Genomic DNA, 26,724 nt, shown 5'->3' with positions numbered 1-26,724 from the left:
TACTAGAACAGTGAAAAATACTAGTACATCTATTGAAGGTGATGTTTTATAGAACAATTCCATTGAAGATCATCTTGCAATTACATAATGTTTCTCCTTTAAAATTCTAATGTAAACTGGCTGCATTCACACATCTGTAATCCCAGTGACTCAGGAGGCTGAGGCAGGAGGATGGAAAGTTCAAAGCCAGCCTCAGCAATTTAGCGAAGCCTTTGGCAACTTAGTAAGACCCTGTATCAAAATAAAGCATTAAAAAGGGCTGGGGATGTGGAAATTTCATCTGTTAAATTTACTGCACCTCAGCAGAATCTTCCTAGTCAAGTATCCCTGGGTTCAATCCCTGGTACAAAAAAAATTTCCAACGTAATTATGAATAACACGTAATTTAAACTAATTCTATAAAGTTGGTAAGATCAAGCATTATGTCATTTTAAAAAATGGAAATCAAAGTGGTGATAGAATTAAAACTAGGAGTGTCTTATTTTATGTGTATTGTTCTCATGGGAAAAGATGCTCATCTGGATTAACTGAAGACCTCTGGTAAAATAGAGTTGCTTATCAGGTCAAATTTCCAGATTGTGTGTGTGTGGGCCTCTGAGTTAATTAACCCACATAACCCTGGTTGAGCCATCACTTTGGTAAGCTATTATAGTCTGCTAAAATCTTCCTCTTCCCTCTGCAGTGTGTCAACCCTGTTCGTTTGACTTTGACATGTGTGACTGGACAGCAGAAGCATCTGCTGGGCAAATTTCTTGGATACGCACAAAAACCAGGGAGTTCACAGCAATAGAATCTGCACCTCAGCAGAATCTTACTAGCAATGATGAAGGTAGCAAATAAAATACAATGTATTTTATGTCTAAGTCTTAGAATTGTGCTTTATTGTAACTAGTGATGAGACATTAAAGTGGGGTTTTGAGGATCATATTTTATTGAAAGTATATTATGCCATAGATATTGAAAGTGACAAAATAATCATATTTACAATGCTGTTAAAGCAAAGTTATATAATATATTAACTCTCTTAGTTTGCAAATTTATTATTTTATTATTGTCAGGAGATACTGAGTTTTGTATGAACAAAAAAAATTAAGACTTTATTTATGGATTTTATTTATCTTTGGTATTGGGGACTGAATCCAGGGCTGCTTTATCCCTGAACTATATTCCTAATCTTTATTTTTATTTTGAGGCAGAGTCTTGCTAAGTTGCTAAGGGTCTCACAAAGTTTCTGAGGCTGAGTTTGAATCTGAGATCCTCTTGCCTCAGCCTTCATAGTTGCTGAGATCAGTTGACTTTTACCAAGTCTATATACAGGCTCTTTGTTCTGTCAGTGAGTTTCTTATTAAAATTGGTACTTTCTGTTTACTTTTCTCCCTGTTGTCATTTTGGGGTGGTGCGATGGGAATATGGTCATTCTTCTGATTTATTTTTTAATCAATGGTTTGCAAATTTTATATATGTTACCATTATGTCTATTCTTAATTTGAACACCTTAAATTTTATTACCAAAATGTAAAGTATTCAGTATATCTGTGTTTTTTTGAATATGATAAAAAACTTGACATGATTTAACTACTGTTTTACCCTTTTCTGGTTTTGAGTTATAGTTTAGCATTTTCAGAAGAGTTTTAAGTCAACAAGTTAATTTTTTATGTTTATAATTATGACAACTATGTATTTTATTGTTTCATTCCTTTACTACTGCTTTTTATTTTTATGTATTATTTGGGGGTTGAGGATTAAACCCAGGGCCTCCTGCAGATGGGCAAGTGCTCAGCCACTGAGCCACATCTCCAGGCTCTTACCATTGCTTTTCAAATTTCCTGTGGTCCCTCTTGGTTTGCGCGCGCCCTCCCTCTCTCTCTCTCTCTCTCTCTCTAAATTAACTGTTCTTTTACCAATAAAAGATCTGTGGTGATAAACTCCATTAGGATTTATCAACTTAAAATGTTTTTAAATTGGTCTTACTCCCAGATAAAAAGTTATCTGGTCAGACAATTTTAGAATTAAAAATATTTTCCTTCTAAGTACCTGTTGATTATCCCTCTCTATTCAAATAGTTACTTACTATAATTGAGAAGTCTGAGTTCATTTAATCTATTTCAATTTAATGCAGGTTTTTTACAATGTCTTTTTTGATGTTTGAAATTTTCACTGTGATTAGTGCAGGTGTTTTTAAATTTTTTCAATGCTCATAACACATTATTTCATAACTTTAGGAAAGTGTTTGTTATTCTATTCAAGTGATTTTTACTGCTTCTTTTCTTCTTTTGTTCCTATTAGATATACTAAAGAGACACTAATAATTTATACTTCATAACTTCACTGCCCTTTTTAGAATTTTCTGTACTATTTAGTCTATTTTGAGTTATATTTTTAGTGCTGCTTCCTGAAACACTTTTTTTTCTGTAACTATGTTCAGTCTAGATTATATTCTTTTGGACATTTAATTTCTGTACTTTGTGCATGCTTAATGATGCTCTTCTTGTTTAATTTCAGTTTTCCTTCTTCTATTTAGTGTATTGTAGCTGTCCATAATGGTGGGGTTCACTCTAGCATATTCATAATCCTGTACTTTTTATGGTAGTACAGGTACCTTATAAATACAAAATAATCCTAATTCCTCTCTCCCAACCCTTGTACTAATGTTACCATGCATTTCATTTATACATAAAATATAATGATCAAACATAATATTGATATTATTCTCTTGACCAAATTATTATTTTTTTAGGTCAATAAAAAATTATTGCTTTATTCTTAATATTTATTCTCTAATGCTATTTTTTCCTTCTTGTAGATCCAGTCTTCTCACCTATATCATTGTCTCCTTCTCTGAAGAACTATTTTTATTTCTTGCAAAGCAGATTCCTTCATGTTTTAGAAAATTTTATTTCTCCTTCATATTGCAGGATGATTTCCTAGGACACGAATTTTGGGTTGGTAATTTGGGGGTGGTGGTGGTCTCAACACTAAAAATTTAATTCCATTCTATCCTTGTTTGTGTGATTTTTATAATTCATCTTTGCTCCTTGATAGGTAAGATATATTTTTCCCTCTGGCTTCTATCAAAACATTTTCTTTTGTTTTTCTGCATTTTGGATATATATGAAATTTATTCTTTCTTTCTGTTTGTTTATTTCTAGCATTCATTCTACTTAGCATTTTCTGAGTCTCCTGGATCTTTGATTTCATGGCTGACACTATTTGGAGAAATTCTCAGTCCTTATTGCTTCAAATATTATGTCTGTTCCTTTATTTTTCTTTTTGTCTTCCCATTTCACATCCATTGCACCTTTTGCCATTTCTTCACAGTCCTTGGGTAGTCTATTTCTTTTTTTTTTCCCCACAATTTTATTTCTGTGTTTCAGTTTTGGAAGTTCAATTGGCATGTCCTCAAGATCCGAGTCTTTCGTCACCTGTGACTAGTTTTCTAATGAATCCAGAAACACATTCTTCATTTATGTTACAGTTTTTGACTCTAAATTTCCATCTCTTTGCCTACATTATCTTACCTTTTCTATTAGAATGTTAAGCATATTAATCAGGGTTGTTTTAAATTCCCCATCTGAACATTCAGATATTCTTGCCATATCTGAGTCTGGTTCTGATCTTGCTTTCTTTTCAAATTGTGCTTTTGCCTTTTGGTATACCTTGTAATGTTTTTGCCGAGAGTCAAATTTACAAAAAAGTGGCAATTTATTGTGTGAAGGGTGTCGAGGTAAATAGTGTGAGCTCACACTATTTTTTTTTATCTGGCTAGGTGTTAGACTGCTTACTCTGCTGTAGCTATCTATATCTGAGGATGAATTTTTCCTGACTTTCTTGTTTTTTCCCTCTCTGTTGTCTTTGGGCTCCCTTGCAGACTTTTTACATAATATCTGAGACACATAGCTCTGTGATTGTATCCCCCCATTATTGTCCAAGAGCCTTACTGACATGGTGGTATGTTGTGAGGGGAAGGGGAACAGTCGTTGTAATCAATAGGCCTCCGATTTCAGTGGGAATGAGTCCCTGTTCTATGACCTTCAAAAATGCTTCTTAATCCCACTCCCCTTGCCTTGACTTGAGGAGAAAGAAAAGCTAGAGGGAGCTGAATCTGGGAATTCTCCTTGCCCCTATAGGAAGGCTAGAATGGATTGGAGTTGGATATTTCCCTTGTCCCTAGTCAGGTTAGACTCGGGTTGGGTTAAACCCTTGTGATTTACATTGTAGTGAAATAGTCTCTCTTGAGTTCAGGGCTTGATAAGAGAAAGAGAATAGTCGAGGAGCATTTCAAAATGGCTATTTTTCCTCTTTCTTGGATGCAAACCCGAGGGGACTTTTCTCTAATTTTCACGGTGTGGACCTCATAGGACTCCTGGAGGTAAAATTCAGAACAGTGTTCCCTTAGAGTTTTTAACTCCTCAGCTCATCCACACTCAGTTGTTCAGGTTTTTTCATAGAGCTTTGCTTTTAGCAGAGCTTTGTATACTGGGATTCTGCTTTAGAGGGTTGTGATTCTCTGCATTCAAATGCCTCTCTGGTTACCAGGCTGTGGGTTTCATGGTGACCTCACTTTTTGGATGGATCTGTGAAGAACTGTTGATTTTCTGTTTGCACAGGATGTTTCTTGTTAAATGAATAAGACTGAGAACTTCCAAGCTCATTGCATATTGGTCCCCAAACCAGAAATTTTGCAGATTCCTTTTAACTGAGATTTGTAATTTTTCCATCCCCTCTATTCTTTCTATTTGCCTTTAACCCTTTCTATTTAATGATTTTTTTAAAAACATTACTTAGCTCCTCAAAACTTTATCTGACTAACAGTACAAATTAGGGTTTCATACTTTATGATAATTCTTGGAGTTTTGCACATTTCTTTGATTAGAGTCTAGGATGGTGAATGTTTTGTGAACAGACTTCCTTAGTCCTATTCTCTGACTTCATTGAGCTCATCTCTCTTTTGTGACACTTTCATTGGTCAACTCCAAGTTACCGCAAGCTTCTTCTGATGCCAAAGTCTAAGAGTCCTGTGGCTTCATTTCTGTTCCCCACTTGGCAAATCTTTTCCTTCTTCACCTTGTAAAATGTTTTGTCTCTTTTTGATCTCTGTTTTGTTTCTCCTTTCTTTGTGTTTAAATCAGAGATCAGGTGTTAATTTACTGTAGTCTTTTGATTAAAATCTAACATTTCTAGTAAGAGTTTTATTAAAGTTTATAGTTTTTAGAAACACAGCAGGAATATTTGTTAACTTTACAAAGAAATGAAGCATTGCAGAATTTACTTTTGAAAAATAAAGAAACCATAGAAACTTCCTTGTACTTCTGCACAGCCAATGTTATTGAGTTGAGGAATAGTCTAAATTAGTTTTCGATATCAAATGGGAAAAAAATCAGTTGACAATATTTTTATGCACTATAAAACCTGCAGATGCAGATGTAGCTATCTGATACTTTCATGTTGTTTGGTAAGAAAGACATCATTTATATTGTTTTGTCTTAAACTACAAAGATGTTTTTAAACTTAAAAAGTAGAAAAATAATCAAAAGGGGAAAGAATTCTGAGAGAAAAAGGAGGAATTCTTGAGTCATAAAGAACTCCTTTTGAAATTTAAAAGAATATGATAGTAATTTGATGGTATATCACAGATTTCTTTTAAAAGAATATTGAGGCAAGGGATAGTGACTCATGCCTAAAATACCAGAGACATGGGAAGATGAGGCAGGGGAATTGTAAGTTCAAAGTCAACCTCAGTAACTTAGGGATTCCCTGAGCAAATTAGTGAGACTCTGTCTCAAAATAAAACAGGCTGGGGTGGGGCTCAATGGTTAAGTGCCCCTGGGCTTAATCCCCAGAACCAAAACACACAAATTTTAATAAAACAATGTTGAATTTCAATATTGAAGATACCATCCAATTTTGATTTTAAGAATTAGTAAATAGTTTAATACCTTTCCAAAAAAATCACATGAAAATAAATACTTGCTATTTGTAGTTTATGTAATAAATTTTAAACATCCCATAATTTTAATCCTGGTTTTGAAATCTTAAGAAATAACATATTTTGTTTAGCAGAAAGCAGCTGTTTTCCTAAACTGTTTCTCTTCCCTCTGTTTTTTAGGTTACTTTGTGTGGGTAGGGGCCACGCATGCTTTCCCTCTTAGCCATTTAGACAGCAGGGCTTTTTTAAACAGCTCTCTGTGTCACTGCTGGGGCAAGAGCTGCCACCTTCAATTCTCTTACTGCATGGAAAATGGTGTCCTGAGAGTGGGACTGTACCATAATGAGGTAAGAGGAAGCTAGTGCTGATTTCAAATTCATTGAATGAGTGGAATTTCTATTCTTGGCAACTTGTGCTTCTATTTCTCAGTTCTGTGTAGGTTGGAGGCTTTAAGTATGCTATGTCTTGACAATACTTTTAAAAAGATTGATTCAGAGGTCAGTTTACAGAGGACTATCACGTACAAAAGTTAATGTCATAATTTGCAAGATATTATTTCATGACTATTAAAATTCATGAAAGTCTAGTTAAGAAATTATAGACTATTAAAAAGAAATATCTGGGATTCTATGTTGTTAGCTGTGCACCAAAGCTATGAGATGATCTGTTTTGGATTTTAGATCTATATATTATTAGAAGTATAAATATGATTAGAAGTAAGCTATTTGTTTTGGTATAAGTTGATACATGTTCAAAGATTGATAATTACTGATTAAATACAGACAAATGAATCACTTGTATTAAAAAAATGTTTCATTAAGTAGAGGGATGGTAGAAATTATTATACTAGTGTATAAACCAATTTAGGCTCGTTTAACCTAACTTTAACTGGAAGCAGTCCCCTACGAGTGTGAAAATACATGGAACACTTGGAGAAATTCTATTGCAAGAATAATGAATTTATAGAGGAGAATAAACAAGACATGGGGTAAAGAGCAGTCATTCTACAAATGGGAAGCATCTGGGAATAATTGCAGGATTTTTGACTGTGGAAGAAAGGAAGACAGGAAAAGCATCCAAGTGAGTTTCCTCTGGCTTAGGTCACTTGGAGTTAATGCAATTGAAACTTCCACATCAGCTAGATTCGTTTTTCAACAAGTTTATTCATCATCTGTGCTCATCTGATGACACTAACAACCTGTCAGTAGCATTTTATTCTGGTCTCTTTTGTTCTGAATTTTGGCATGTCATCATGATTAATCCTCAAATATCCAAATACTTATTGGTAAAATATTTGAACGTTCAGTAGGGATGCCTCTCTTAGCCTCTTCTTCTGCTTTTTGTACCATTTCCATGATATCTGTTCTTCTTTCTTCTGCATCTTCAGGGATACTAAGGCATAAAGTTAAACCAGCAGTCTCTTTTTAAATATTTATTGTTTAGTTGTACTGGGACACAATATCTTTAATTATTTATTTATTTTTATGTGGTGCTGAGGATCAAACCCAGGGCCTCGCCTGTGCTAGGTGAGCATTCTGCCACTGAGCCACAACCCCAGCCCTAAACCAGCAGTCTCATTAGATAGTACAATACATTTGCTTTGGAACACAATGGCTAGCATTCTGTGTATTGTATGACATTTTTGAAGTAGTAGTTGACAACCAATTGTCATACATCTATTGGATCCATTTCAGTCAATTAGGCCATGTGTGTGTGGGGAGGGGACAGAAGGGGACATCATCTACTTACCCTTTCTGAAGCACTACGGATTTTCATATAAAGGAATAATTTTATGAAAAATTAAACAATCCACCCAAAAGCCACAAATTAATCTTTATCTGGATATGTTAACATTCATGCCTCAACATTCTTTCAGATATTGTTATCTGTGCCATGTAAAACAGGCATAGTGAAATACCATCTAAAGTGTAACCTTCTATAATTTCTAATTTAGTCCTTTAACCAAGACATGATGAAAAATTTCAGAATAATTCTGTAGAGTTTAAATTAAAGATGCATTAAAAATATATGACCCTATGATACTGCTTTTCACAAGACAAGTAATTAATATTCACTTACATACCAAATGAGTTATTACCCCAAATTTAAGTCAAAATTTCAATCATATATGTTCTAATTTGGAGAATTTTAATCAAATCTGAACATCAATTATGGATATTTAAAATTTCAATATATGTATGTAATAGAGTTATGAATTACTAAAAATGAACAATATTATTCTTCTGGTGGCTTTGGGGCTGTCCAAGAAAAGACTGAAAACAAATTGTCTTCAGATGCCATGTCATATAAGAATAGAGTTACCGAGATTTTGTGCCTCACAGAGTAAGAAAAGAAATCCAAATGGCAGATCTGATCTAGTGTGTTAACCAGAACCAACAGGGTATACACTTAGAATATTGATTCAGAGTGGACTCATTGGATACCCAGTGATGTACAAGACATCCTATCTTCTGATGCCCTATTTGCTGTCCTGTACATACATAACACGTCAGTTACTGATGCAAAATATGTAGGAAAGTACATTTAAGTCACAGTAGATGTTTTATCACATACTTCAAAAGGACCCCAAAGCTATCATTTAAAAAAAATCTATTTTTGAAAATTACATCTTCTCCACTCTGAGTATCTGTAAATAAGTGTAGGTGTATGCAGATGAACCAGGATGGATATAATGAGATTGCTTAAGGTCATTTTTATTATTTTCAGAGGAGAAGGTGGGATGCAGGAAATAAAGGTGATGGCACTTTGTTAAGTAGAGTTTACTGTTTGGGAGTCTGCTGAAGTATACAGCACTTCTAGTTTGTATTACCTAGCTATCCTGGCATTAGTTCTCTATGCATCGTTTATAAAGTAATAATCATAGCAATAACCTAGCCTCTTTCTTGAGGAGAATTTCCAGACCAATCAGTCATGGATAGTGGAATAACCAGTTTGTGGTACCATTTACACTGCCAAAGAGGATGAATATGTTTTAAAATGGAGAGAAAATGCCTTAGAATTTTTTTTTTCCTACTTGCATGATACACTTTTAAACCCAAAATGAGTTTTCTTTGAAAGAAGATCTTTACCAAATTATGTGGTTCTGTCATGGATGCAATCAAATGTAGTCAAATAAATAAAAAACCAACAACCTTGAATTTGGTAGCTTTGATTTCTTCAGGAGAAGAGAGAAAAATAAGCTGATATCTCTGAAAGATGTGGTAATAAACGTTTTTTTTTTTTTCTTGAAAGGTTAATTGGCATTATTGATCTTGTTCAGGGATAGCAAAGATACTTTCTTAAAGTTTGTTATAGATTGATTGATTTTAAGATAATAGAAAATTATAAAAGCCTTGAAAAGCTTTTGGAGGCTGAGAATTACTTTTTTTTTTTTTACAATGACTCCTATTAAAAATAACTACATGGTCTGAGAATAAGAACAGAGATAAAATAAAAGCTGCCCTCCTTTATTTAGGAGAAACTGTCTTTATCATTGCTTGTGTTGCCAGACAGGAGAATATGGTAAGAGAAATAGAGAGAGAGAGAGAGAGAGAGAGAGAGAGAGAGAGAGAGAGAGAGAGATAGATAGATATCTGGATCTCACTCATAATATACCCTAAACTTAGTACATGAACACCAAGTTTGGAAATAACTCTGCTCATTTAAAAATCAAAAAGTAAATCCACATTCACTTTCAGGTAGAACAGAGGGAACTCAGCATTGTGAAGTAAAATATCAGAATTGCTCTATATTATTTTCATAAAACAAACGTTGGGGGAACTGCTGAACAGTTTGCCAAGCAGTGTTGCTAAAAGCATCATGGAGGGAATAGCATCTTGATGCTAAATAACTGAAGTTATGTAGGAAATCATTGAAAAGTATTTGGTTATATGTCTCAACACTTTTAAACCAGTTCATCCTGATATGACATAGAAACCAGCAGCTGAAAATACATCTAGCTCTTGTGCTTTGCTGTTCTTTGGAAGTTTGAGCAGTTGATATGAATGAGTAATGACATAAAGTGAATTTCAGTGGACTTGAACTACATTATGAAATATTGAGGACTTGAGACTTTGGAATATACATCAGAGCGTGTAGGACTACGTAGCAAAAAATTAATTTTTAGAAAAACTTGGATTTGACTGAAATAAGTGAAGCCGAGCAAGGAGGTAAACACAAGAATCTGAAAAAAAAATATGTCATGTGTTATTAGAATTACAACTGGATGACATCTTCCAGATTGTTTTCCATTTTACACTAGAAGGTAAGCAAGGCCAGTCTCAGAGCTCATTCTAAAATATATATGTGTCATTCTTCATGTTTTTACGATATTGATATATTTAAAAAAATAAATGTACCCTAGTGGTCTATATTTTCCAAGAAAATATCAAATTAAGAATGCTTGCTAAAAATCTGAAGAAAAGCCAAATTATTTCAGAGCATAAAAGCATGGTCAATCAACTCAAGAGACCAAAACTATGAGCATAATTTTGGAGCATCTTATGGACTTTGATTGAGTGTCTTACTTCAAAGTATGTAGTAAAATTTTATACATTTGGCAGCCTAAAAAAATGATCATTATATGGTACCCAACATGGAATATTCTACAAGAGGTAAAAAGATCTTTGATGGAATGACAGAAAGAGTGAACCTAGGAACACAATCTCCAAAAAATAATTATGTTGTTTGAAACTTCAATTCTTGAAAAAAAATTAATGGAGAAGATGCAAAAATGCATCTAAACACTATTTATTATCCTTTACATTAAATGTTTGCCTGTTCTTTCTTTCCTTTCTACTATCATGAAAATATTGGAACATGTGATTATGTCATTGAAATCAAAATTTAAACTGCTGGTATTATCAATTGCTATTTAGAATTTTATTTTTGAAGTGCATTACTTTATTTCTCTTGACATTTTATTTGAATTTTTTTCTGTGTTAATACTCTTGAATGAAAAAAAGCAGCTTTACTATATATTCATACATTAATTTCTGTTTTTTTTAAATGTTATTCCACTTATTCCTTCTTACCGTCAATATTTTAGATTTCCTAGTACTTAACTAAAATGCAATTAAGAGAGCTCATTACATGAATGTGAAGCTAGAATTTGGGAAGTGACTAATGTATTTTTCTTCAAATGAAAGGAAGAAGAAATATTTTGGATGTCCAATACATCAACTCACAGCAAATGGGTGAAAGTAGATGTGTTAATACCGGAAGGTCTGAAGACATTTAAGGTATCATAGGAAATAAACAAAAAATTTTTATCATAAGTTTAACTTTTATCTTTACAGTAATGAGTTTATCATCCATTGCTAAATTTAAATTAGTATTTAAATTAGAAATGTAGACTTGTATATTTGGGGACAGTAATTTCATACTTCTTTTCATTGTACCTGGCCCTTAGCAGGTAAAATTTCCCTTGAGAAGAGGAAGTAAGGGTGCATCTATTCTTGATCAAAGCTTGCTCATTCTCTGTGAATTTCCCTACCTCCTGCCCCCAGCTCCATGCATTGCACCCAGAAAAGCATCTTGTATTCTGAAACAGATAAATAGTCAAGTGGTAGTAAAAATCAGTGGAGTTATATGCACATGTATTGACTATATTAGCTCATAGGGTTATAATGTATGGATGACTGTCTTTACCAAGATATATTTGTAGTATACATGTGCTGCATGAGAGACTGGTGAATAGTCCCTTGAACAGTTAATTTGTGATGGAGTTGAGTATAAAATAATGAGACTGTATAGCTTAATAAACCAGTTTCACTTCTTATAGTAGTAGTACATTCATATATTTCCTATGTTGTTAAAGGGATGAATCCCCAAAATACTGATATTTTTACTATGTAGACTTTTAGAATCCCATATGTGAAGTTGGAATTTCTGAATCATAGCATATTTGTGGTCATCTTCAACTTGAGGTTCATGTCCTTTTCTATTAAGTTAATGTTTTGATACCATTTACATTTTTATAATCTGATACTTCATCTTTATAATTTCTGGAAGAGGGACTCAATGAGTTTCATTTCTTTTCCACAAACTGAAGATTAAAGTTTTTCTTATAATTTGACTTAAAGTAAAAGAAAGTAAAATGTAAGGAAAATAAATTGGGGAGTTATTATAGGTTTCTGAGTGCATATGAAATGTGCTTTTCAATAATGGCAGATTTTGAGACCTACATTTAATCTCAGCAAGTTTTGAAAACACAAATTTTATTACTTGTGCTTATCTGATCTCTTGCTACTGTGATAATGCCCAGCTGTCAACCCAATAATAAATAAATAATACATATATTATCTATGTGCATATATTATAATATATAAATGATATACCATACAAAAACTTGACACTATACAAACTTTTCTTATGATTAAACATTATTGATATGCAACATTATCTTCTAAATAAATATGTTTTCAAAGTAAATCAATCTAAAATAATTCTTAAATATATATCCCTCATGTTTTTTTCTGCAAGATTGATTTTTATATTCTTTAAAATTGTCTTTTTTATATTGCATCCCTTTCCGTTTTCTTAACATTTCTCTTCATGCATTTAGATACTAATTTTAGTAATTAAAAAACAGTTATAACTCTTTGTGTACAGGTAATGACAGTGCTTTTATTTTCCTTGAAAATGAAATGAAAGAGAGATCTGTAAAGATGGTTCCCAAGTAACAAATTTGCAAGTCAAGAATATTTAGATGGTTAAATGAGATGCCAAATTTATCTGATCCTTTTCAGAGGCCTTAGTAGGGCAAATATGCCCATCAGTCTTAAGAGTATTGGTTAAATTTATCAAATTGGAACCTTGTTATCATTTGCATTTGGTTGTTCTTTAAACAGGTTCTTTTCTCAATTACTATGTCATCTTTGTTATCCCTTTTTAGTTTTTTAAAAAAAAGATTACAAATTCATAAATTGATCATTTTCCTTTGCAGATAGTTTTTGAAGGTGCTCTTTTGAGCCGGAGAAGTTTTCTTGGGCTTGACCAGCTGTGGGTCTATTCCTGTGGAGAGACCCTCTCCAGAAAGCTTTGTTCTGCAGAGGAATTCACCTGTGCCAGTGGCCAGTGCATTGCCCAAGATTCAGTCTGTGACTCTAGACAGGACTGCCCTGATGGGACTGATGAAGACCCAACAACTTGCTGTAAGTCAACTAATAGTTTACTGGTTGACCAGCTTTATTTCACAACTGTTGCGTTTCAAATAGCCTTTGTTTCAATCAAGGTAAAGTCAATTTCTATGACATAAGATGATGTGCAATTTCACTTTAAAACTATTAGCAGTATTCCTTTGGTGGTCTTATGTTCATGTTTTGGTGCTTGTTACTAAGGTGCAGAATCTTTCGACTTGTTTAAAAAATAAATAGATACAATTAATGTTGTGTCATTGTAATGTGTACTTGCATGTGTACTTTGGTTAAAGAAAAAGATGGATGTGAGAGGGACTGTCTTTGTACTTTCCCTTTAGAGACACAGATTATGGGTTGCTAGCCTTTGTTAAATGTTTTCTTTCTTACTTTCTGAACCTCTTGGATGCAGAAGAGAGGGAGAATAAAGAGAAGGGCTACCACTGCCTTCAGGGCAGCCACTGTGACTGTAGAAATCACTTCGGCCACCATTGGCAGTCATGAGGGCAAAATTAGACCAACACCTTCCTTTCAGGCCTCTTATGAAGAATCTTTTGATAGGAAGGATAATGAGAGATCCCATTACTATTCAAACCCAGTCATATTTCAAATAAAATGAAATTTAATTTACAACCCACATGAAGGTTCTCATATGAGGTAACTTAGCAACTCAGATTCTTGTGTCTTTTTAGCAACCATGAATTCCAATGAAATGAATCTATTTTCTAGACCACAAATAAGGGTGTTTTTTTTTCCAAAAAAATATTAAAATTTTGACATTTATTTTGCTGCAGCACCTTATTTTAGTGAGATAGTTTGTTGATCAGGAAGAAATATTGCAGTAAGATAAGTGTCACCTTTATAATGAAAAGATCTTTGTACTGCACACTTCTGGTGGGGGAGTAAGGATTTCATTAAGAGCAATGAAGAGGGACATTGGGAGGAGATGATGGGAAAACAAGGGAAAAATCCTTCTGGCCTGACTGTAACCAGCAATTCAATTTATTCTTCAAACACCTCACTTATTAAGCCAAATAAGCTCTTGACCAATGTGATCTCAGTGGAGTTTTTAGGTTAGTTTTCTTCTTTCATTGAAAAATAATCAAGTGAGGAGCATTTATTTCTCTAATGTATGCAATATTCCTTTCTATGCTTTATTTAAAAATTTAAAGAGACCATTTGGTTCATTTCTTTTGAGGAAATTCATCTTTTTCGACAGCTTCTTGATTGAAACAACTGAAAAACTACATATTTCTTTGCAATTATGCATTTGGAAACTTACCTTCTTTACTTCTATTTTTTCCTTGTAGTAAATGCTTTTATGTTCTCTTCCTTTTGCAGGTTTTCTCAATAAAATTCCTGTCTGGAGTATTAGTTGATTTTAGCACTTGATTTTGCCATAGCGACCAACTTCTCTTGCATTATTGAAGTTTCATAGACTGCTAAAAGTGGCATTTTTTAAATACAGTAGATCTTAATACTATTCTGCTATATCCTTGAGTGAATGCAGGACAGATGGCTGTGTTTTTCAACATAATTTCACTTGGTCTTTTAAGTGTTCCCAATAATGGTTACTTCTCAGTTGTCCAATAAAAACTTCTCATGTTTGCTTGGTTGAGATCAACTTGATATAGCGGATATGACATAAAAATAGAGTCTTATTACATATAATGTATGTGGATGTATCTATCTTGATGCCAAAATGAATATTTCATATAAATGTTTGTGCAATTACTATTGCTCTGGGGAAATTATATAGAATTCAGTTATTCAAATTGATCTAGATACATACTTTTTGTACTAATATATTTAATATAATGTGTATATACATATCTATTCATATATAGTCTTCCAAAATGAGAACCTTCAATTTAAAAATATTTTACATACATTTCTAATTTTTTTTTAATCTCCAAGTGCCTGGAGCACAAACAAAAAGCCTTCAGTTTTTCTTTTTATTTCACTGAAAATGAATCTCTAGGATGGTATAGCTCAAATACAGAGCTAAGGAGCTCCGTGAATATTTTCCCAGGCTGGGGACTTAAATAGTAAACTTTTGAAGATTGTCAGTTGGTGCTCTGTGGCCAATGCGCGTTTCCTGAACGACACACTCACTCAGTTTGTCTTTCAGTCCCAAGCTGTCCTTATTTTCAGGGACTATTTTGATAAATGTACTTACTGAGCCTCTAGCTCAGTGGCTTTTCAACAACAGGCAACTGGAAGGGTGGCGGGGTTTGCTGGTGTTTTGCTGCTTTCCTGTATACATGGATTCCAGCAGCAGCAGCAGCAGCATCTGGGAACTGGTTCAAAAAGACAGAACCTCAGGCTTTAACACAACCCTCTAGATTGAAAGTCTGCATTGTAATGGTGTCCCAGGTGATGCATTTGGATGTTAAACTTTGAGAACCACTGTGCCAAAGAGGCTTTGAAAATTAGGACAGTTGAGGGAAGAAACAGATGGCATATAAAAACATTCACATAAAAACTGAAGGCAAACTAGTCCAAAGGCTCTCAAGACAGAAGCCTAAACTCATGACTTCACCAGTCCCCAAGAGCCTCACTGTAATACCAAACAATAGATTTCTAGCGTTTATTAGCAGGATCCTGCATAAAATGAAGACAGTGAAGATTCAAATATATCTGCATCCCATGTTCACTGCAACCTCACTCACCCTAGTCAAGACATGGAAACAACTTCAACCTGTTGATGGAAGACTATGAATCAAAAAGTGAGCTATATAAGAATTTTATTCATTTATTCATTAATAAAGAGAAGGAAATCCTACTACGTGCAACAACAAGGATGAATCTGGAGGATGTTAAGTGAAATGAGGCAGAGGAAGATAAAAACAGATGATAGTATTTATATATGCATCTCAAAAAAAATCAAACTCAGAAACAAAGTCCAACAGTTGTTGCTAAGAATTGGGGAAACAGGGAGATATTGGTCAAAAGTACTAACTTTCAGGAACAGGGATAATAAGTTCTGCAGATCTGATGTTCAGAACGGTGGTATAGTTAATGATACTCTTGTAAACTTGACATTTGCTCAGAGAACGGATCTTAGTATTGTCACCACATGTGTGTATTGTATGCACACATACACACTCAGATGGCACCTGTGGAAGGTGATGGATGTGTTAGCTAACTTGATTATGGTAAATAGTTCACTATGCATACACACATATATATTCACATAATGTATATCCTAAAAATATACAGTCTGACAATTATACATCAACGAGCTTGAGAAAATAAAATATATGTCATGTTTAAAAACATTTCTATCAGAATAATTAAAATATAGCATGTGCCAAACAAATTTAAGGTCTACAGCAGATAAAAAATTCACACATGAACTAGATCTAATTTTCAAACACATAGTACAACATCGATGAACCTTGAATATGTTATGCTAAGTGAACTAACTCAGACACAGAAGGGAAAATAGGGTATGATCCCCTTTTTATGAGAAACCTAAACTAGAAAGCTTCACAGAGACAGGAGGTAGGATGGTGGTTGTTGAGCTGAGGGAAAGGAGTACTGGAGTTGGGGTTAAATGGGTGTGGAGTTCCAGTTTGAGGAGATGAGAGTTCTAGAGGTGGATGGTGGAGATGGTTTCTCAGCCAGGGGAACATATTTAATGCTCCAGAACTTGGCACTTTAAATTATTTAAAAAGCAAAATTTTCTCATACACACACACATACACATATGTACATATGTATATATAAAACACTAATTTTCAATGATGATACATGGAAAAGATTATATATAAATTCTTATCTACCATGATCCACCAAAAGATGGAATTTAATATTTAATGATCTGTGTTGACGCCAAAATGACTTGGGAAATTTTTATTTTTTTAAGGTAGAACTTTCAGATAATTTAAAAGCTAGTATGAATTATAAATCTTCACAAAGGAAATTGGCATAATATTCAGGTAAAAGAAATGCAAACCCAGGGCACCATGCAATGCATTTGATTTTTACTATAATATTATCACTAGAAATCTTTCACATTTAGGAAAACTAATTGTTAAATACTAAAATATTTCCTGAGGAGAAGGAAAAGACTGTATTCATCTATATAGTTTAGTGTATCAATGACCCTTGTGAGTTTTCAATAAATATTAACAAAACATTTCTAGGTATATTTATTAAAATCTAATACATGTTCACCAAATGAGATGTTCCTCATTCGTTTATCATAGAGAACCGAACTGGAGGTGTCTTAAATACTTTATATTTTATGATCTGAAATTTTTCTCAGCTGCCACAATGAAATTCTTTTTCTTGTGCCCATATGCTACCATGGTTAAATATGTAAGAGAGAGCTCTCTCTGAATCTGAAAACGTTGCTCTAACTTATGAAGTCTGAGAGAAATTTTTCTGAAATTGGGAATAGTGTCATATCTCAAGCTCTGTTTAGAGATAGTGAAGTATACTCTATGATCACAGAAATTTAAAAGAAAAGCAACAAAATAATCAAAATGCCTGTTTACAATTAATGCAATCTATTTATAACAGATAATAGGTTTTATATATTACAAATATTTAATATTCAATGCACTTAGCATGATAGGCATTTAATAGTTGCTAGTATGCATTTGATTCCCCTGGCTTTCTTCAGGTACTTATTACTTCACCTTAAACTTTTTGAATTATGTAGGGGAAATATTATTAACGGGAGAACCTCAACTTTAGGGGACTGGGATTCAACTTATATTTTATGGTACAGTTAAGTTCAGGAATATTTAGATTTTTAAAAAAATTCCTTTTAAGTGTACTGGAACAAATGTCAGAGGTAAAAATAGCTGAGCAATTCACCTAGACTTTCACAGAGGTGATTGCACCACATTGTTGTCACAAATCTTTATGAAGATGGATTTTAAAAATTAATTTTGGTTTTCAAAGGACAGCCATGTTTAGTGTTGTATGGAAGGCATGATTGACATTTTAATCTATAAAACATATAGTTAATAAAAGAAATGGTTTGAACTTTTGTCCTAAAGTCAAAATTTCAAGATCTATTCTTTCAAAATTATCTTCATCTTGAAAGCTTCTTTACATCTGTGCGACTGAGTGACAGGACTCAGTTGTGGAGAGCGTGCCTGGAGGTTGGGTGATGCATCAGTCAGGGGACCCTTCCATTTTCACACTCTTTGGTCCTAATGCTTTTCACACCAGTGTCTTAATGAGGAATCAGAATGTCTACTTCAGCAGCCACCTGCAGTGAAGATAATTGTTTGTGTGGACTTGTTTCTTATATAACTTATTGCCTCGATACCCAAGCAGGGAAAGTGAAAGAATACAGAAGAGTTATTAATTATTAGGCTAGGACAAGAAGAAGAAATGGGTAATCTTGGCTCAAGCCAGACATGTGATCATCTTACCCTTGGAATATTTCTACTTTAGGGAAAGATGTCTCTAAAAATTAGGTGTGCCCTGGAGAATCAGTGGAAGAATTCCTTGGCTAAGTCCACAGCTAAGAAAGTGAAACTTTTAGGTATGTTTTGGAAGTCAGGTGAACATTTTGAAACTTGAATAGTGCTAAAGTGTACCGACACACTTAGAACTGTGAAGTAGCCTAGACATTGGCAAAGCTCACAGAGGACCAGAAAACTCACCAGAAAACTCTTTTAATGTCCAAGGAGACAGTCACAGCTAGATTACAGGTGCTTTTGACTGGGTCAATAAACAGAACACGCTTTCCTTTGAGGTGTAACTTTTATCAACAGTGGTATCTTGTGAACACAGTAGCCGGAACCGAGAAAAGAAAAACATATTCAGGAGCAATAGGTTTCCAGTTAAGTAGATGTGAATTTCACTTTCTCACCATATTGGTGCACCATTTGGTAATGTCCAACACCTTTCCATAATTATAAGACAGTCAACTTAATTGTATTTATATGGGGGTGGAAATGCAGAGTAGAAAATAATATTTGCTTACAAGGACAAATAAATTTTTTGTTATATATCCATTATATGACTGTTTGAAAAGTTAGTCTTTGAAGTCTAAACATTTCATTGACATGCAGAGTCTTTTGAGGTGGTATTATCATTTGTGCACTGCACTTGAGTTTTTTGTTTTGTTTTGTTTGGTTTTTGAGTACATTCTTTTACTTTACAACCAAGGTTGCTCTACCCTGGCTTTTGCCTCAAGATTGGAGACATGGGAATGGCCACTGTCTCCTCTCCATTTCCTATGTTATTGCCTTATTTATCTTACTGTCTGGCACAACAAACTTTCCTAGGCACTGACTGGTGTTCACCAGCTTTCACAAAACAGATTACAAAGAAACTCATTTTAAAAATAGGACTGAGGCTCTCTGTACTACTTTCTCAGAGCTGCCCTAATGAAACACCACAATCTGGGTGGCTTACAGCAAGATAATTTTTTTTTTCTCATTTTGGGGGATAGAAATCATGATGTTGCAAGGCCATGGTCCCTTTAGTATTTCTAGGGAAGGATCCTACTTTGCCTCTTGGTAAGCTCCTAGCAAACCTTGGCTCTTGGATTGTTTTCTGTTGGAGTGTTATAATTATAAATAGTATTTGGGTTCCTTTTGACAAAATTATACAAAGAATTTGATTTGAATCTTCCTTACTTCTCCCCTTTCCTTCCCCATTTCCTCCCCGCTTCTCCCTCCTCTACTGATCTTTCTTTCACTCCTTTATGTATTTATTTTTAATTGGTAGTTTCTACATAGGATTAAAGGAAATATTCCCTTTAGTACATTTGTATATGTATATAATATGAATATCTTCGGTTCATTTCGTATTTTTTCTCTTTCCCTTCTTTACTGCCTCTTCTTGTTCTCCTACTTCTACTTGATGGATTTTCCCTGTATCTTATGACATTCAATCCCTTCCCCACTGCCTTCTTTACCTTATTTTGCTTTAACTTCCGCATGTGAGAGAAAACGCTTGACCCTTGATTTTCTGAGTCTGGCTTATTTCATTTAGCATGATTTATTTCCATTTCCATTTATTTATGGCAAATGCCATTATTTCATTCTTCTTTATGGCTGAAAATAATATTTGCTTACAAGGACAAATAAATTTTTTGTTATATATCCATTATATGTGCATATATACCACATTTGCTTGATCCATTCATCTATTGGTAGGCATTTGGGTTGATTTCATAATTTGGTCATTGTGAATTGTGCTGCTGTAAACATTGTAGTGGCTGTTTTGCTTTAGTATGCAGATTTTAGTTCTTTTGGATAAATACCAAGGAGTGGGATAAGTGGGTCATATAGTGATTCTAGTCCTAGGTTTTTCTTTCTTTTTCTTTTTTCTTTTTTTTGGAGGCATCTCCACCCTGCTTTGTTTTGTTTAGTTTTTTTTTTTGTACATTTTTTGATTTTTTGTGGAATTCAGTTTTTTGTTCTTTATATAAATAATTTGTATTAAGTATATATTGCTAAGAGTAACTAGCAAAGATTTTTCCCCCATTCCATAGATCAAGATGATCTTCATTATCTTGATCATCTCCTTTACTGTGTAGAATCTTTTCAATTTTACAGCATTCCACATACTGATTCTTTTTTTTTTTTTTTCTTGAGCATTAAGGGTCTTGTTGAGGAAGTCAGTGCGTATACCTACATGATAAAGTGTTGACCCTATGTTTTCTTTTAGTATTTGCAAGGTTTCTGCTCTAAATCCTAAGTCTTTGATTCAATTTGATTTGACTTTTGGGTCGGGTTAAAGACAGGGATCTAATTTTATTCTACTACATATAGATACCCAGTTTTCCCAGCACCATTTGTTAAAAAGGCTATCTTTTCGCAAACATATATTTTTGGCACCTGTGTAAGTAAGTCTAAGTAAGTAAGTATATTTTTGGCTGTAAGTAGGTGGGTTTTTCTCCGTGTCTTCTCTTCTATTCCAGTGGTCTTCAGGTCTACTTTGATGCCAACACTGTGCTGTTTTTGCTACCATAGCTCTGCAGTATAAGTTGAGATCAGGTATTATGATGCCTCCTGCATTATTTTCTTATTCAGAATTCCTTTGGCTATTCTGGGTCTCTTATTCTTCCAAATGATTTTACAAACTTATTTTCTAGTTCTGTGAAGAATGTCATTGGTATTTTGATGGGGATTGCATGGGATCTATAAATTACTTCTGATAGTAGGCCCATTTTGACAATATTCTGCCTATCCAAGAACGTGGGATGTCTTTCTCTCCTCAAAGGTCTTCTTCAATTTCCTTTTCAGTGTTGAATAGTTTTCATTGTAGAGATATTTCACTTCCTTGGTTAGATTAATTCTCAGGTATGTATGTATGTATGTATGTATGTATTTTTAGGATATTGTGAAAGGGATGGTTTTCTGGATTTCTTTCTCAGTTGAAATGCTGTTGGAGCACAGAAAAATTACTGATTTATGAGTATTAATCTTATATCTTGCTACTTTGATAAACTCATTTTTCAGTTTTAGGAGTCTTCTAGTGAAATATTTTGGGTCTTCTAGATATAGTATCAGGTCATCAGCAAATAGTGATACTTTGACTTCTTCTTTTCCTGTTTGTCTTTTCCTACATGTCTTTAATTTCCTTCTCTTGCCTGATAACTCTGGCTAGAGTTTTGAGAACTATATTGAATAGAAGTAGTGAGAGTGTACATCCTTAACTTTTTACTGATTTTAGAGGAAAGGTTTTTAGTTTTTCTCCATTCAGTATGATGTTGTCTTTAGGTTTGCCATATATAGCCTCTATAATCTTGACATAAATTTCTACTATCCCTAGTTTCTCCAGTGTTTTCAACATGAATGTTTATTTTATCAAAGACTTTTTCTGCCTCTATTAAGATGATCATGTGATTCTTGTTCTTAATTCTATTTCTGTGGTGAAATACATTTATCGATTTGTGTATGTTAAACAGCCTTGCATCCTTGAGATGAATCTCACTTGGTCATGATGTATTATCTTTTCAATATATTTTTGAATGTGGTTTGCTAATATTGTATTAAGGATTTTGAATCTATGTTCATTAGAGAGATCTGTCTGTCGTTTTCTTTCCTACTTGGCTTTGTCTGGTTTTGTTATCAGGGTTATACTGGCTTCATAGGAAATACTTGGGAGTGTTCATTTCAATTTCATGAAATAATTTGAGAAAGACTGGGGTTAGTTCTTCTTCAAAGTACTCCCCACCCCATGTTCTTTCCTTGTGCTGCCCCTTCCCTTTGCTACCACCCCAGGCAGCCACGCTGGTGCCTCAGTCGGTGCTTCTCTAAGGTACTGGTTCTTATGTTTGTGTTTCTGATTTCTGTGATTCTATAGATCTATAGTTGATAAGTTAGTGACAAAATATACCTGGCGACTGAAACCAGGCACTCTGGTTTACAGAGATTCGACGATCCTTGAGTATTAAGATGTGATGAGCTTATTCAATATGTCAGCCAAATGGGGCCCATGATTGAAAACAGTCAGTAGTAAGCACATGGTGATGAGTCTTTTTAATTAGGAGGCCTGGGTTTAGGGTTGCTTCATAGTTTAAGCTTTGTTGTCAGAGGCTCTCAGGTCCAAGGTCTAGGTGTGCCAGTTACTGAAATTTACCACAGGCCGGTTGCTTGGGATTCTGAGTTCCATTTTTCTCTTTTGGGGATAATAGTATTTTCCACACATGGTAAATGTATAGTTAATATGTGTCAAATTCCTGACACATGTTTAAAGCTTAGTGGCAAATTCTATTGTTATTTAAAATGATGGCAATATGATTTTTGGAAGCTTGTGAAAACTTTGTTGTTTTCTAACAAATAATTATGTTACTTCTCCTTTCCCCACTGTTACAACCTCTGTGTAATAAAAGGGAAATTTCAGAAATAATTTTTTAAATTAATAGTATTATTTTAGCCCCCAAACCAATATCTAAGATAGGCTATTACTATCATTCTTATTCTATGGAAAGGAAATTTAAGCAATCACAGCTAATTTCTCAGAAACATTGAATTGTTGGAATTTCTAGTTGATTGCCAAGTGCTTTGAAATCTGCTGTTTTCCTCACAAATTTGGTGTTAAAGCTGGCAAAGATGTCTATGACGCATACCCTAAATCCTGACTTTCCCTAGAACTAGTTCTTTAAGGATACATGTAGTGATTTAAGTATTGCCCAACTCATATTAAGAGAAGAAAAACAAAGTTCAGAATATCTAATTTACCTGCAATTCCAAAATGGCAAGGCATTTAATTTGGAAAACGTGTTGAAATGGAATAATAAAGCAAATAACTGAGATGCCGAATTTAAGTTCTTCAGGTGTCCAGGATTAATTTTAATTCCCCTCTTTCAAATGGATTTTTTTAAACTACCATCTCGGGAGATTTATACTTGGCAGGTGAATTAGTAACTCCATGAAAAGCTCTAGAGTTTCACCGGGCATCCTTAAATACAATGGACACGGCCAATTAGGATGAAATGTGCCAGACCTGTCAATAGAAGCATATAGAAGAGCCATGCTTCACACAGAACACGTGAAATGTGGGAGATTGGGGAAAGGAAAGCTATTCTGATCATCAGAAACAATTACTACAAAGTGGAATGATTATATATACCACCCTCCGAAGTTTACCTGTTCGTGTCCTTGTTCCACTGCCCGACCTGACTTCATTTCTGCTCACCTGTTTTCGTTTCCATCCTTAACAGTGAATCATCTCACCTGTAACTTTGAGTCTGGTTTCTGTGGCTGGGAGCCATTTCTCACAGAAGACTCCCACTGGGAGGTGGTGAAGGAATTGAGCAGTGGAGAGCACCATTTTCCAAAAGCCAATCACATAGCAAACACAAATCATGGTAGGACATCTTTCTCTTTTGAAAAATTAATTTTTGTTCTTTCATGTTGCAGAATAATGATACTGTGCATTTTCATTTCTCTCTACCGACTATATAAATGTGATTCTGGTTTGTCTTGTCTTGAACCCTCCTGCTTAACTTAATATTGTGGTTCATGGAGTTTCTAAGAAGGAACATTGTTTCAATAACGAACATTTTTTGTTTTGTTTTGTTTTCTTAACAGGTTGGATTGAAGGTTTAAAAAGGGAGAAAAGTTTTTCTGATAATTCCTTCTTTTTCTCAGAAATCCTGTTCAGTAGACTTGCTTTCCCTTTTTTGAGCCATCCATTTTTTATTTTTTATTTTATTTATTTTTTTTGCAAAACAGAAAAAAAAATAGTCTAATCTTCTCTCTGGGAAAAGAGAGCAGAGATTTAGCACTATCTATAAAATAAATCTGAAAATATTTGAATGCAATTTAATCACACTTGAGACTTCTTTATAACAAACAATTGAACTTCTCCCTCATATATATTTTGAACCAACATTATAATTTTTACATTTCCTCTGGAAATTGAAGAGCTATAACTACATATAGCATTCCAAAAGTGGTTTGTGAAACTCCAGAAAAGGACTTTTTTCTTTTTTCCCTTTGTTTACTTTTATATGGCATCAGACACTATTGCTTATATATTGTAGTGTCATTTTAACTTTATAATCACAGAACTGTACCACAGATTCTACTGCAAGCTCAGTGAGCATTATCATACTTGTTTCTCTTTTGAAATTTTCAAATAAATAAGCCAAAAATAATTTTGGGCCCTATTTTAATTTTAGTCATTGGATATTGGGGTTGTGGATTGTTGTGAAAAATTAGGGAGGGAAATCAATCATCCATTGGTTACAACTATACACACAGTTCATTGTTTAATAGTATATTATTAATTGTTGCTTCTTGTGCCAGTCTCATTTTTTCTATAAGATTTTGTGGCAGAATGTTTTAAGCTTAAAGTTTAAAAGGAAGGGGAATATCAATAATTGGAATTATGTGGCACATTAGCTCATATGATGTTTTTTTGTTTGTTCAAACTCATCATTGAGTATACAGCAGACTAGACCTGAGTGTGGAAGCCACTGTAGCTGAAGCAGATGAGTAAGGACTTACCCTATGGTATGGTAAATGCTTTACAGGGCATGGAGAGGGATTCAAATGGATTTGAGATGCTTACTGAGGGAGATGAGTCCTGAACTGAGCACTGATGGGATATGTAAAGCAGCCAGGAAGGCAGGTGAAAGGAATTAAGAGGAGATGGCAGGGAACATTGTCTAATTAGAGGAAATACATTGAAAGTGGTCGGGAGAGAGGTAAGCACTTTTGGTTGAGAGATGCATAAGATTGGACATGGAGTATAAAAATCATGAAACTGAAGAGTACCTAGGAATTGGAACTTTGCCTGCAGGATAATAGAAACCTGATTCCTCAGATTAAAGCATGTGACTAATCGCATTTATTCTCAAAACAGAGGAGAGTAAAAAAGAGAGGGTAGGAAAGACTTGGATGTGGTGAAGAACTATCAGTGAGATAATGAAGGCCTGAGCAGAGGCAGCGATTCCCAAAAAGAAGTGGGAATCTATACTAACATGGTCTGGTGGGACCTTTATCCTTACAGGGTCATGAAGAGAGCATGGTTGCGCAGGGTTAAGTCACGGCCTCAATACTGCACTAAGGGCTTTGCTTTTGTTAGCTAGAAAATAAAGAAAAATACAAATACTTCCACGTAGAATTATGAGAATTAGAGGAACTCTTACTTATTAAGATTTTTCACATAGTCAAAGTGCAATAAAATGAATAGATTTTGTACATTTCAGTAGGAATACTAGGAATCTCACTAAGTATGACAATTAGAAAACATTTATAATTCACCTTCAGACGCTTGCCATCTAATTATTTATGAATTGTGCTAAAGAAAGATTTAATGCAGCTCCTGTATTAAATATTGAAAAGCCTAGTCATCTTTTCTTGTGATACAAATAATATTGAAAGTTCATGTAATTGATAAAATTGGGAGGAGCTGTTATCATTTAAAGTAAAAAGGACAAATTGCAGTCTTTCTCATTTTAGAAAGGGCCCAGCAAAAAATCATATATAATAAATATACATATTATACATATATAATACATATATTATATATATAATATATATATTTGCAAAACAGAAAAGAAAAATAGTCTGATCTCTCTGGAAACAGCACTATCTATAAAATAAATCTGAAATATATATATATATATAATCTGTTTATTTTTAGTACTGGGGATCAACCCCAAGGGTTCTTAACCAGTTATCTACACCCCTAGTTCCTTCTTATTTTTTTATTTTGAAACAAGGTCTCGCTGAGCTGCGTAGGGCCTCACTAAGTTGCTGAGGCTGGCTTTAAACTTGGAATCCTTCTGCCTCAGGTGCCTAGGCCACTGGGATGACAGATGAGTGCCACCATGTCTGAGTATATGCATACAATACACACACCCATATAATGTATATCATATATAGGTAATCTAAATCATAGCCCCAACACCTCTTTACCCATGATTGTCATTATCAAACCTGAAGAAAATCAGTAATCAGTTGTGGTTTTAAATCCCAGATGAGAAAGAAAACAAATTAGGTCCACAATGAGAAAGGAAGAAGTGAAATGGAAATTTTCAGGGGAATTCAGTAGAGTTTTGATAGTTCCCATATCTAAGGAATGGAACTCTCATCTGTTTGATTCTTGGAGCTGTGAGTTTATGGGTTACAGCATTTAAAACTAATCTTTAGTATTTTCTGTCTTTCATACACCTTCAATGTAAATTTTACACAGAACCTGAATGGGTTGATGTGTCTGTGTGTG

At 34.0% G+C, this 26,724-nt stretch overlaps 1 protein-coding gene across 1 annotated transcript in view; it reads left to right on the top strand.

The window, feature by feature from the left end:
* The window catches only part of Malrd1 (MAM and LDL receptor class A domain containing 1), a 638,713-nt gene that overhangs the window by 57,970 nt on the left and 554,019 nt on the right, over positions 1–26,724 (top strand). Inside the window, exons 7-11 of the mRNA XM_076872892.1 lie at positions 683–829; positions 6,107–6,273; positions 11,074–11,166; positions 12,873–13,080; positions 23,711–23,857. Coding sequence (XP_076729007.1) covers positions 683–829; positions 6,107–6,273; positions 11,074–11,166; positions 12,873–13,080; positions 23,711–23,857 — 762 coding nt within the window. The remainder of the gene's footprint in view (positions 1–682; positions 830–6,106; positions 6,274–11,073; positions 11,167–12,872; positions 13,081–23,710; positions 23,858–26,724) is intronic.

The sequence above is a fragment of the Callospermophilus lateralis genome, chromosome 13, assembly GCF_048772815.1.
Source record: "Callospermophilus lateralis isolate mCalLat2 chromosome 13, mCalLat2.hap1, whole genome shotgun sequence".
NCBI classification, from domain to species: Eukaryota; Metazoa; Chordata; class Mammalia; order Rodentia; family Sciuridae; genus Callospermophilus; species Callospermophilus lateralis.
Note: the sequence above shows the minus strand (reverse complement) of the source record. Positions and strands in the feature narration are given on the sequence as shown.